The sequence below is a fragment of the Ovis aries genome, chromosome 10 (assembly GCF_016772045.2).
Source record: "Ovis aries strain OAR_USU_Benz2616 breed Rambouillet chromosome 10, ARS-UI_Ramb_v3.0, whole genome shotgun sequence".
Taxonomy (NCBI): domain Eukaryota; kingdom Metazoa; phylum Chordata; class Mammalia; order Artiodactyla; family Bovidae; genus Ovis; species Ovis aries.
Window position 1 is genome coordinate 48,208,278 of NC_056063.1, and position 12,990 is coordinate 48,221,267.

At 39.0% G+C, this 12,990-nt stretch overlaps 1 protein-coding gene across 4 annotated transcripts in view; it reads left to right on the forward strand.

The window, feature by feature from the left end:
• Positions 1 to 12,990, forward strand: part of PIBF1 (progesterone immunomodulatory binding factor 1) — a 228,876-nt gene that overhangs the window by 66,769 nt on the left and 149,117 nt on the right. For 3 of the 4 annotated variants that reach the window (XM_004012184.6, XM_042254939.2, XM_042254940.2), the window contains one exon: positions 11,948 to 12,046. The exons of the other annotated variant lie outside the window; for it this stretch is intronic. In XM_004012184.6, coding sequence (XP_004012233.3) covers positions 11,948 to 12,046 — 99 coding nt within the window. The remainder of the gene's footprint in view (positions 1 to 11,947; positions 12,047 to 12,990) is intronic. 4 annotated transcript variants of the gene reach the window in all.

The window sequence follows — 12,990 nt, forward strand, 5'->3', positions numbered from 1 at the left end:
CCATCTCCTTCTCCTTGCCCCAGTCTGACCCAATGCAATTAAAGACAACTCTAGTCTTCTCACTCAGACCAAAACTTTGCGGTCCTTTTCAAAATCTTTCTTATTTTCCATGTTTTAGTCATTCTAAGATCCTTTTGATTGTGTCTTCATAATTTATTGATCTTTTATCATCTCACAGATATAGCCTCAGTTTAAGGTACCATTATCTCTTGTTCTGATTACTGCAAGAGCCCCTTAAGTGGTCCCCCATCTTCCTTCTGTGTTCCTGTTAAACAGTAAGTCAAATTGGATCACTCCTCTGCTCAGGTAAAAAGGCATTCCATCTTACCGCATCAAAGTTTAAATGATTAAAAATGAAATTATAAGTGATTAATATGGCCTGTGATAACTACATGATCTATGCCTAGTATCCCCACCTTTCTTTCATAGCCTGTCTTCTAGACACTTGCTTAATCGCCTTGCCTCCTCTTCTTCTGACTGTTAGGCATGTCTGCCACCTCCTTTGTATGTACAGTTCCCACGGCTTAACCACCATTTCTGGATGTCCTGGAGCCCTATCTCCTCACTTTCTCCACACCTTCAGATGTCACTTGCTCTCTATTTTTCCTGACGAGTCTGTTTAAAACTATGAAAGCCCCCTCTTCTCCTGTACTTGCTCACCCACACTCGTTAGCCCCTTCTCTGCTTAATTTCTCTCCAAGGACTTAGGACCTACTGGCATATGTTTGGTTTCTTTCCTACTATAATGTAATCTCCATATGAGTAAGGACTTTCATCTGTTGTTCAGCGTTATACTCCCCTGTGCTAATGTCTGATTTATAGTAAGTGTGAAATAAATACTTGTTTAGCGAAAAAATTATTTATTCCTACTTTGGAGAAATCAGACTATGGGTTTAGATGAAATGAAAACCTGTACAAGATTTATAAGATGGATTTAATCCGGACCTAGCTTGGTAATTGACGTTCATAGTCACTCAGTTAACTGTCCGCCAGAGTCACCTAGTTTCATTTTAATATATTCCATTTTATTCCATCAGCTACTTGTTAAACCTCAACACATTAATGGAACAAGTGTTTTGCATTTTGGTACTTACCTTTTTTATAATTTTAAAAGATAATATATATATATATAATATATATAATTTTAATTTTCCTTCTCCAGGAAATCTTCCCAGACCAGGGATCAAACCCATGTCTCTTGCACTGGCAGGAGGGTTCTTTACCACTGAGCCATAGATGCCACAAAAGCCCATACTTTTGGATAAACTTACATGTTCAAAGTCATCTCTGCACAAATACACTAGGTTGCATATGAAATACGTCTATTTTGTTGTAACAGTTAAATTCTTTTGTTGGAGAAATAGTTAAGAACTTAACTCTTAAAGTTTATTGTTTGAGTGTTATAATTTAAGTGATATCTTCCAGTTGTTTTTCCATAGAAGTCCTGGTTTATGCCTATTTCTCTGGCATAATCATATTTTTTGTTTGTTTGTTTTTGGCTATGCTGGGTCTTCACTGTGATGTCCAGGCTTTTCTTGTTATGGTGCTCAGATTCTAGAGCATGCAGACACAGTTGTTGCGGCACATGGACTTAGTTGCTCTGTGGCATATGGGATCTTAGTTCCTTAACCAGGGATCGAACACACATCCCATACATTGGCAGGCAGATTCTTAACCACTGGACCATCAGGGAAGTCCCTGGCATAATTATTAACAGCACCTTCTTTCACTCAAAAAGCACCTAAGTTGAAATGTGTATTATTTGGACACTAATGATAATACTTGGAGAAGGAAATGGCAACCCACTGCAGTACTCTTGCCTGAAAAATTCCATGGACAGAGGAGCCTGGTAGGCTACAGTCCATGGGGTCACAAAGAGTTGACACGACTGAGCGACTTCAATGTCAATGTCAATGATAATACTAGGATACTCACTTTTTTTTTTGCATTTTACATGGAATTGATAAAATTTCTTTTCCCTTTTCTACTACCTTTCCTCTTAATCAACCTCCCACATGCAAATATAGAATGATGGGAAGAGATAAGCATATGTGTATGGAAGATGGAGTTAGTAGGAAGCAACATGAAAGAATTACACTTTAGGAATCAGTTAAGAAAAACAGTGTAGGAATCAAATGCTAGCTTTCTAAAAAGCATTTCTAAGGATGAAATATTTGAATTTGTATAATTTAAAACATTTGCTATAATGTTGGCCACCTTCCAACATCTTTCTCTGTTATTATATTTTATTATATATACTCAGTTTGAACTTTGAAAATTTTAACTCCATTAGCTTGTTCATGCTCTTAATTTTTCAAGTTTGTCTTTTGAAGAACATTTGAGTTCCTGCTATTTGTTCTGTAATTATATTTATTTTACATTTTCTAATACATTTAACATTTTCAAGTGGATGGTTTACTTGTTACATAACAGTTACAGTCTTAGCTGTGACAGGAATCAATCCATCTTGTGTTTTATCAGACTAGCTTGAGTTTGCAAGAACATGGACCATAAACACAAATGTATAATATAGTCACAATTCTTATAAGAATTGTTTTTGACTTAACATCTATTTGCATTAGGAGATAATCATATAATATAAATCTCACAATGACAGAATTTCCCAAAGAGAGGATCTCTGTGAGACAAGGGTACTCTTCAGAGAGGCGGCCTCTTGTGATGAAGAGCATGGACCCAAGCACCATTCGGTTTGGGTTCGCATTTGGGCTCCAGAGTTTATTTACCATGTGACTGTTGTAGGCAAATACTTAACTGCTCTGTGTTTCAGTCTTGTCCTTTGTATTATGGAGATAATGATACAGCCTATACTTTGTGGGGTGGTTGTGAAGGTTCGATGAGTTATTAATATATGTACAGTGCCTGACAGAGTTCCTAGCACAGCATGAGCACTCTGTGTTTACTGGTTCTGTTATTGTCAGTGGAAGAATTGCAGTTTCTCGCTCAGACTGAAACATTAAATGTCAGTTCATAATATTAAAGGAAGTATCTCTGATCTTTATGTTTAAAGGAATTGTGCTATTTCTTACTGAAGTATGCAGGTTGTGGCAGGATATGGAAGGCGTGGTACCTGATAAGACCAGTTTATACAGAAATCTTACCAGCAGGCACCTGTGGGAAGTCTTGTTGGTGGAAACTTGAGTTTCTAGCACTTTCTCCCATTCATTTCATTTTTCTTTATTTGAGTAAACTTTATTTATTGGTCCTTCAAGGGCTAACTTACATGTCTTTCATTCACTCATCTGTTCCTCTGCTTAAGAATAAACAGCTCCTCTTCTTTGTGGCCATAGAACTTGTTTACGCATTAATATAGCACTAATGATAGTTTCCCTGGTGGCTCAGCTGGTAAGAATCCTCCTGCAATGAGAGAGAGCTGGGTTCGATCCCCAGGTTGGGAAGATCCCCTGGAGAAGGGAACAGCTACCCATTCCAGTATTCTGGCCTGGAGAATTCCATGGACCGTGTAGTCCATGGGGCCGCAAAGAGTCTGCCACAACTGAGTGACTTTCACTTCACTTCACTTAAATGATAGTTAGCTGGATGATGCAGACTGTGGCATAGTGAATGCACTGGTACCTTCTAACCACACTTAGTCTCATAAGCCCTAATATTAGTTTATTTGGGGTTTTATTTCTTTCTCTTTCTTTCTACCTCCCTTCTCTCCCTCCCTCCTTTCTCTCTTTCTTTCTCTTCCAGTTTTATTGAGATATAATCGACACAGCACTGTATAAGGTTAAGGTATACAGCATAATGATTTACTTTTATACATCATGAAGAGATGACCACATAGAGTTAAGTGAACACCCATCATTTCACATAGATACAAAATTAAAGAAATGGCATCACCAACTCAATGGACATGAGTTTGAGTAAGCTCCAGGAGTTGGTGATGGACAGGAAAGCCTGATGTACTGCAGTCCATGAGGTCGCAAAGAGTCAGACACAACTGAGCAACTGAACTGAACTGAACTGATGAGAACTCTTGGGATTTATTCTCTTAACTTTCATATATAACGTACAACAGTGCTAATTATATTTATCATGTTGTACATTACAGAGACACAGATTTGATCCCTGGGTTGGGAAGATCCCCTGGAGAAGGGCATGGCAATGCACTCTAGTGCTCCTGCCTGGAGAATCCCATGGACAGAGGAGCCTGGCAGATTACAGTCCATGGGATCTCAAAGAGTCAGACATGACTGAAGCGACTTAGCATATAGGCACATTGCTAGTACTTATTTACCTATAACTGGAAGTTTGTACCTTTTGGCCACTTTCATCCAATTCCCCCTCCTCCTACCACTCTCCCTGCCCCAACTCACGTAGCCTGATCTTTTTTTCCTGTAAGTTTGTTTGCTTGTTTGTTTCTGTGGTATAATGACCTACAGTACTATGTTAGTTCCCACAGCATAGGGATTCCATGCATGCATGCATGCATGCATGCTTAGTTGCTCAGTCATATCCAACTCTTTGCAACCATGTATACTATAGCTTGCCAGGCTCCTCTATCCATGAGATTCTCCAGGCAAGAATCCTGGAGTGGATTGCCATTCCCTTCTCCAGGAGATCTTCCCCACCCGGAGATCGACCCTCAGTCTCCTGCATCTCAGGCAAATTCTTTATGGTCTAAGCCACCAGGGAAGCCCATAATGATTCCATATTTCTATACATTTCAAGTGATCATTATGGTAAATCTAATTATTATGTTTGCTTTTATTTCTAATGCCCATTTCTGCAGTAAAGGAAATATAGTTAGAGACTGGAGCTTTTTTACCTACCAACTAAGCTTTTATTATGATTAACTAGTACTCTAAATGTGTCTCCTTGGAATTTTGCAACTGAAATAACTTCTAGGGAAAAAAAAACTATATAGTATTTGAGAAATGAAAATTGCAACCAGTGTTGGATTACGGTTTAGCTGTGTCAAGAATCAGTCTTTCTGGTGTTTTGTCAAACCAGCTGGAGTCTGAAACAGCATGGGTCATATAAACAAGTATATAATATATTCACAATTTTTCTAAGAATTGTTTTTGATTTAACATTTATTTGCATTGAGATAATCATGTAATTTGGCCTTGGAGTACAGAATGAAGCAGGGCGAAGGCTAATAGAGTTTTTCCAAGAGAACGCACTGGTCATAGCAAACACCCTCTTCCAACAACACAAGAGAAGACTCTACACATGGACATCACCAGATGGTCAACACCGAAATCAGACTGATTATATTCTTTGCAGCCAAAGATGGAGAAGCTCTATACAGTCCACAAAAAAAACACTGGGAGCTGACTGTGGGTCAGATCATGAACTCCTTATTGCCAAATTCAGACTGAAATTGAAGAAAGTAGGCAAAACCACTAGACCATTCAGGTATGACCTAAATCAAATCCCTTATGATTATACAGTGGAAGTGAGAAATAGATTTAAGAAACTAGATCTGATAGAGTGTGTGATGAACTATAGACAGAGGTTCGTGACATTGTACAGGAGACAGGGATCAAGACCATCCCCATGGAAAAGAAATGCAAAAAAGCAAAATGGCTGTCTGAGGAGGCCTTACAAATAGCTATGAAAACAAGAGAAACAAAAAGCAAAAGAGGAAAAAAAAGTTATACCCATTTGAATGCAGAGTTCCAAAAATAGCAAGGAGAGATCAGAAAGCTTTCCTCAGTGATCAGTGCAAAGAAATAGAGGAAAACAGTGGAATGGGAAAGACTAGAGATCTCTTCAAGAAAATTAGAGATACCAAGGGAACATTTCATGCAAAGATGGGCTCAATAAAGGACAGAAATCATGTGGACCTAACAGAAGCAGAAGATATTAAGAAGAGGAGGCAAGTATACACAGAAGAACTGTACAAAAAAGATCTTCACAACCCAGATAATCATGATGCTGTGATCACTTACCTAGAGCCAGACATCCTGGAATGTGAAGTCAAGTGGTCCTTAGAAAGGATCACTACGAACAAAGCTAGTAGAGTGATGGAATTCCAGTTGAGCTACTTCTAATCCTGAAAGATGATGCTGTGAAAGTGCTGCACTCAATATGCCAGCAAATTTGGAAAGCTCAGCAGTGGCCACAGGACTGGAAAAGGTCAGTTTTCATTCCAATCCCAAAGAAAGGCAATGCAAAAGAATGCTCAAACTACCACACAGTTGCACTCATTTCACATGCTAGTAAAGTAATGCTCAAAATTCCCCAAGCCAGGCTTAAGCAATACGTGTACCATGAAATTCCAGATGTTCAAGCTGGTTTTAGAAAAGACAGAGGAACCAGAGATCAAATTGCCAACATTCGCTGGATCATAGAAAAAGCAAGAAAGTTCCAGAAAAACATCTATTTCTGCTTTATTGACTATGCCAAAGCCTTTGACTGTGTGGATCACAATAAACTGTGGAAAATTCTGCAAGAGATAGGAATACCAGACCATCTGACCTGTCTCTTAAGAAACCTGTATGTAGGTCAGGAAGCACCAGTTAGAACTAGACATGGAACAACAGACTGGTTTCAAATAGGAAAAGGAGTACGTCAAGGCTGTATGTTGTCACCCTGCTTATTTAACTTCTATACAGAGTACATCATGAGAAACATTGGACTAGATGAAGCACAAGCTGGAATGAAGATTGCTGGGAGAAATATCAGTAACCTCAGATATGCAGATGACACCACCCTTATGGCAGAAAGTGAAAAGGAACTCAAAAGCCTCTTGATGAAAGGGAAACAGGAGAGTGAAAAATTGACTTAAAGCTTAACATTCAGAAAACGAAGATCATGGCATTTGGTCCCATCACTTCGTGGGAAATAGATGGGGAAACAGTAGAAACAGTGTCAGACTTTATTTTTTGGGGCTCCAAAATCACCGCAGATGGTGCTTGCAGCCATGAAATTAAGAGACGCTCACTTCTTGGAAGGAAAGTTATGACCAACCTAGATAGCATATTGAAAAGCAGAGACATTACTTTGCCAACAAAGGTCCGTCTAGTCAAGGCTATGGTTTTTCCAGTGGTCAGGTATGGATGTGAGAGTTGGACTGTGAAGAAAGCTGAATGCTGAAGAATTGATGCTTTTGAACTGGGGTGTTGAAGAAGACTCTTGAGAGTCCCTTGGACTGCAAAGAGATCCAACCAGTCCATCCTAAAGGAGATCGGTCCTGGGTGTTCATTGGTGGGACTGATGCTAAAGCTGAAACTCCAATACTTTGGCCACCTCATGTGAAGAGTTGACTCATTGGAAAAGACTCTAATGCTCGAAGGATTGGGGGCAGGAGGAGAAGGAGACGACAGAGGATGAGATGGCTGGATGGCATCACTGACTTAATGGACATGGGTTTGGGTAGACTCCGGGAGTTGGTGATGGACAGGGAGGCCTGGCATGCTGCAATTCATGGGGTTGCAAAGAGTCGGACACGACTGAGCAACTGAACTGAACTGAATCATATAATATAAATCTCATAATGACAGAATAACTAAATATTAGTTCATTTAGTGATGAAAAATATGTGTTTAATAAATTCTGAGGATATCATTCTATCTATAAAATTAAAAATTTCATATCTCAGTTAATTTGATAATAATAGAATATTTTTGAAGGTCTTTGCAATCAGGATGATACCAGAAAATAATGACATGCTGTTTTTGATGTATATTTTAAAAGTTACCTCTACTTAGATAACAGTATGCCGAAGTTATTTTCTATTTAGTAAGAGTTGTCTATACTCCAGTTTTTTTTTTAATTATTTTATTTCTGGCTCATAAGCTATTTTACTGATTAATCTCTACTGGTTGACACTTTCTAAATTTTGAATCTGTTGTTAGCATCACTGTGCAAAAGATGACATCAAGCCACTGGCACAAGTATGACCACTAAACATTTCTGTCTAATAGTTATTAGATAGATTTATTCAAATTGTGTGAGTTTTCATGGCTCCCTACTGACATTCTGCATCAGTAATAAAAACCAACTTCTAATATCCAGTCCTGTTCTTTATGGGAGATAGGTTGATATAATGTAAACAATACTCACTTTGGAGTGAAACACAGCTGAGCTCAAATTATGGATTTAACACTGAAACTCCATTACTTGGACCCAGGGATTTAAGCCCTCTAAATAATTTACTTGACCATAAAGTAGATTAGAAAATATAACACCAAGGATTTGTAGGGATTAAGTGAACACAATCATTTACATTATACTCCAAATTTATTAATGTTATACCTCTGTTAGAGGATTTTAAAGAAAAATGTAATGACTCCTAAAGAAACTTACTGTTGGTATTTTTCTTGATCCAAACTTCTACTATGATAAAAAACCAAATAGGATTTGATTTTTGAAGGCCCCTATCTGGCTATATACCCTTCATACTGTTCATGAACAGTATGAAAAGGTAAAAGATAGGACACTGAAAGATGAACTCCCCGTGTCTGTAGGTGCCCAGTATGCTACTGGAGATCAGTGGAGAAAGAACTCCAGAAAGAATGAAGAGACAGAGCCAAAGCAAAAACAATACCCAGTTGTAGATGTGCCTGGTGATGGAAGCAAGATCCAATGCTGTAAAGAGCCATATTGCATAGGAACCTGGAATGTTAGGTTCATGAATCAAAGCAAATTGGAAGTGGTCAAACAGGAGATGGCAAGAGTGAGCATTGACGTTTTAGGAATCAGCAAACTAAAATGGACTGGAATGGGTGCATTTAACTCAGGTGACCATTATATCTACTACTGTGGGCAAGAATCCCTTAGAAGAAACGGAGTAGCCATCATGGTCAACAAAAGAGTTCAAAATGCACTACTTGGATGCAGTCTTGAAAATGACAGAATGATCTCTGTTCATTTTCAAGGCAAACCATTCAGTATCACAGTAATCCAAGTCTATGCGCTGAATAGTAAGGCTGAAGAAGCTGAACGTTCTATGAAGACCTACGAGACCTCTTAGAACTAACGCCCAAAAAAGATCTCCTTTTCATTATAGGGGACTGGAATGCAAAAGTAGGAAGTCAGGAAACACCTGGAATAACAGGCAAATTTGGCCTTGATGTACAGAATAAAGCAAGTCAAAAGCTAATAGGGTTTGGCCAAGAGAACACAGTGGTCATAGCAAACACCCTCTTCCAACAACACAAGAGAAGACTCTACACATGAATATCATCAGATGGTGAACACTGAAATCAGATTGATTATATTCTTTGCAGCCAAAGATGGAGAAGCTCTATACAGTCCACAAAAAAAAAAGACTGGGAGCTGACTGTGGGTCAGATCATGAACTCCTTATTGCCAAATTCAGACTGAAATTGAAGAAAGTAGGCAAAACCACTAGACCATTCAGGTATGACCTAAGTCAAATCCCTTATGATTATACAGTGGAAGTGAGAAATAGATTTATTAAACTAGATCTGATAGAGTGTGTGATGAACTATAGACGGAGGTTCGTGACATTGTACAGGAGACAGGGATCAAGACCATCCCCGAGAAAAAGAAATGCAAAAAAGCAAAATGGCTGTCTGAGGAGGCCTTACAAATAGCTATGAAAACAAGAGAAACAAAAAGCAAATGAGAAAAAAAAGTTATACCCATTTGAATGCAGAGTTCCAAAAATAGCAAGGAGAGATCAGAAAGCTTTCCTCAGTGATCAGTGCAAAGAAATAGAGGAAAACAGTGGAATGGGAAAGACTAGAGATCTCTTCAAGAAAATTAGAGATACCAAGGGAACATTTCATGCAAAGATGGGCTCAATAAAGGACAGAAATCATGTGGACCTAACAGAAGCAGAAGATATTAAGAAGAGGAGGCAAGTATACACAGAAGAACTATACAAAAAAGACCTTCATAACCTAGATAATCATGATGCTGTGATCACTTACCTAGAGCCAGACATCGTGGAATGTGAAGTCAAGTGGTCCTTAGAAAGCATCACTACGAACAGAGCTAGTGGAGGTGATGAAACTCCAGTTGAGCTATTTCAGATCCTAAAAGATGATTATCTGCCTCCGGAGAATCCTGTATGCAGGTCAGTAAGCAACAGTTAGAACTGGACATGGAACAACAGACTGGTTCCAAATAGGAAAAGGAGTACGTCAAGGCTGTATATTGTCACCCTGCTTATTTAACTTATACGTGGAGTACATCATGAGAAACACTGAGCTGGACGAAGCACAGGCTGGAATCTAGTTTGCAGGGAGAAATATCAATAACCTCAGATATGCAGATGACACCACCCTTATGGCAGAAAGTGAAGAACTAAAGAGCCTCTTGAAAGTGAAAGAGGAGAGTGAAAAAGTTGGCTTAAAGCTCAACATTCAGAAAACAAAAATCATGCCATCTGGTCCCTTCACTTCATGGCCAGTAGATGGTGAAACAGTGAAAACATTGGCAGATTTTATTTTGGGGGGCTCCAAAATCACTGCAGATGGTGATTTACAGCCATGAAATTAAAAGACCCTTGCTACTTGGAAGGAAAGTTATGACCAACCTAGACAGCATATTATAAAACAGAGACATTACTTTGCCAACAAAGGTCTGTCTTGTCAAAGCTATTGTTTTTCCAGTGGTCATGTATGGATGTGAGAGTTGGACTATAAAGAAAGCTGAGCACCAAAGAATTGATGCTTTTGAACTGTGGTGTTGGAGAAGACTCTTGAGAGTCCTTTGGACTGCAAGGAGATCCAACCAGTCCATCCTAAAGGAAATCAGTCGTGAATATTCATTGGAAGGACTGATGTTGAAGCTGAAACTCCCATAGTTTGGCTTCCTGATGCGAAGAAGTGACTCATTTGAAAAGACTCTGATGCTGGAAAAAATTGAAGATGGGAGGAGTAGGGGACGACAGAGGATGAGATGGCTGGATGGCATCACCGACTCGATGGACATGAGTGTGAGTAGGCTCCCGGAGTCGGTGATAGAACTGCAGCCTGGTGTGCTGCAGTCAATGGGGTCTCCGAGTCGGACACGACTGAGCAACTGAAGTGAGTGATCTGATCTGGCTGTATCACTCCTAATTTTCACTGTTGTTATCTTCCACCTTTTGGACATTCCCCTTAACTGTCACTGTGTGTATCTTTCTGTCAATTTCACTTCCTGCTGTCGTCAGCACTGTAAGTGAATGACTAATTCTGTGGCCTCATACTTCCTTGAGCCCTGCATGAACATTGACCTTCATCTCAGCTCTGCTTCATTGCTATTCTCATGTCACACCCTCCATTTTATGAACTAAAATTCCAGAGCTGAAGGCAGTACTCTACCTCTGAATCACCATTCTTTGACAGCAGTCTCTGGTCTTCCATCCTCCCTGCACAACCACTTCCTCGTAATCTGTGGGTTATCTTATCAGGACTTCAAGTCCTTTGTCCCTTGCCTTCTAATCTCAGTCCTTCTCTGTTCTCTTCCTTTCCTCTCCAAGTGAGACCCAGGATGCATTAGTTCATCAGTTCTCTTGCTTCATTTCCATTTGGATTTTTTATCCAAAAATGAAGTTTTTATCCCAAACTTGATTTCCATTTGGATTTTTTTGATCTCTATATTGTATCTCTATATCTCTCACTATGAAGTTGTATTTTATATTTATTAACTTCTCAAAACCTCAGCTTTCTTGTGTTTATTATCTTGGTAGTTATACCTACCTCATTACATTATGGCAGGGTTAAATGAGTTGCTATATATACAAACCAGCCAGCCTGCCTTCAGCCATGTTGAAAAAAATTGTGATGAAAGGTAGCATGACACTTAAAGATTAGAGCATGTTTGTACCTATGCTGCTGTGTGCTGCTAGAGAAACTCACCAAGCCAGGCGTATTCATATTACATGCGCTATAGATCACCCAACCCCTAGGGCATCCCTAAGATTTATCAGTTAGTCCGACTCCAAGCAAACCCATTTATGAGTCTTGAAAAGATGGATACTGTGTGTTTGGAATACCTGAAATATATATTTAAATTTTAGAAACCTCCGAGAAGCAAGGGATAATGCTGTGGCTGAAAAGGACCGAGCGGTGATGGCTGAAAAGAATGCTCTAGAAAAACACGATCAGCTGTTAGACAGGTAAGCATCCTGAAAACAGAGACGTTGAAACTTTGATTTTTGTTCCCGTTACTCTTTCTTTTAGAATATATCTTTTTAATAGAAGTTTAGTTTTCATTTAAGTATTATGTACATGTAATAATTTACATATGTGATAATGGTACATATTGAAACAAGACAGAGAACAGCGTAGTCACCCTAAGGAGTTTCCTTATGTCCCTTTGGTCAGTCTCAGCCACCACCCATCAAGAGGTGAACACTTTGTGATTTCTCTCACCGTAGTTTAGTTTTGTTCTTCATGGATGAAAAAGACATGGAATTGTGCAGTGTGTACCCTTTTGTGTCTCAGTTCTTTCACTCAACATTGTATGTTTTCATCCATTTTCTGTTATACCAGTAGTTCATTTCTTAACTTGCTGGGCATGAATATTCACAGTTTGTTTATTCGTTCACCTCTCAGTGGACGTTTGTTTTTCTCCCAGTTTGGTGCTACTATGAGGAAAGCTGCTATGAATGTTTGTATACACGTCTTTTGTGGGTATATGTTTCTGTTTCTCTCGTATAAATAGCTAAGAGTGAAATTGCTAATCATCAGTAGATGATTATTTTTACCATGAAAGACGTGGAAGTTGAAATAACTCCTTGACCCATGGACTATAGAATCAGTTATGTTATGTGTTAGCAGACATGAAAGCAGCATTCATGTCATTGTGCATCCATCCTCAGAATTGTTGGTTAACTAAATACATTGTCATTGAGTAGTAATATTTTGAAAAGGGTTTTTTTTTGTTTTTTTTTTTAGCAGTCAGTCTCAGCAGTGGGTTTAAAATATTCAGTGAGCCATGTTATAAACAGAACAGGGTCATCCCGACTCTGCTGTTCCCCTTATAGAGCACAAGTCGAGTAGATGTAGCGCAATTCTTAGGCCACCTAGGATTTTCAGAACAGTAAATGAGCATTGGCAT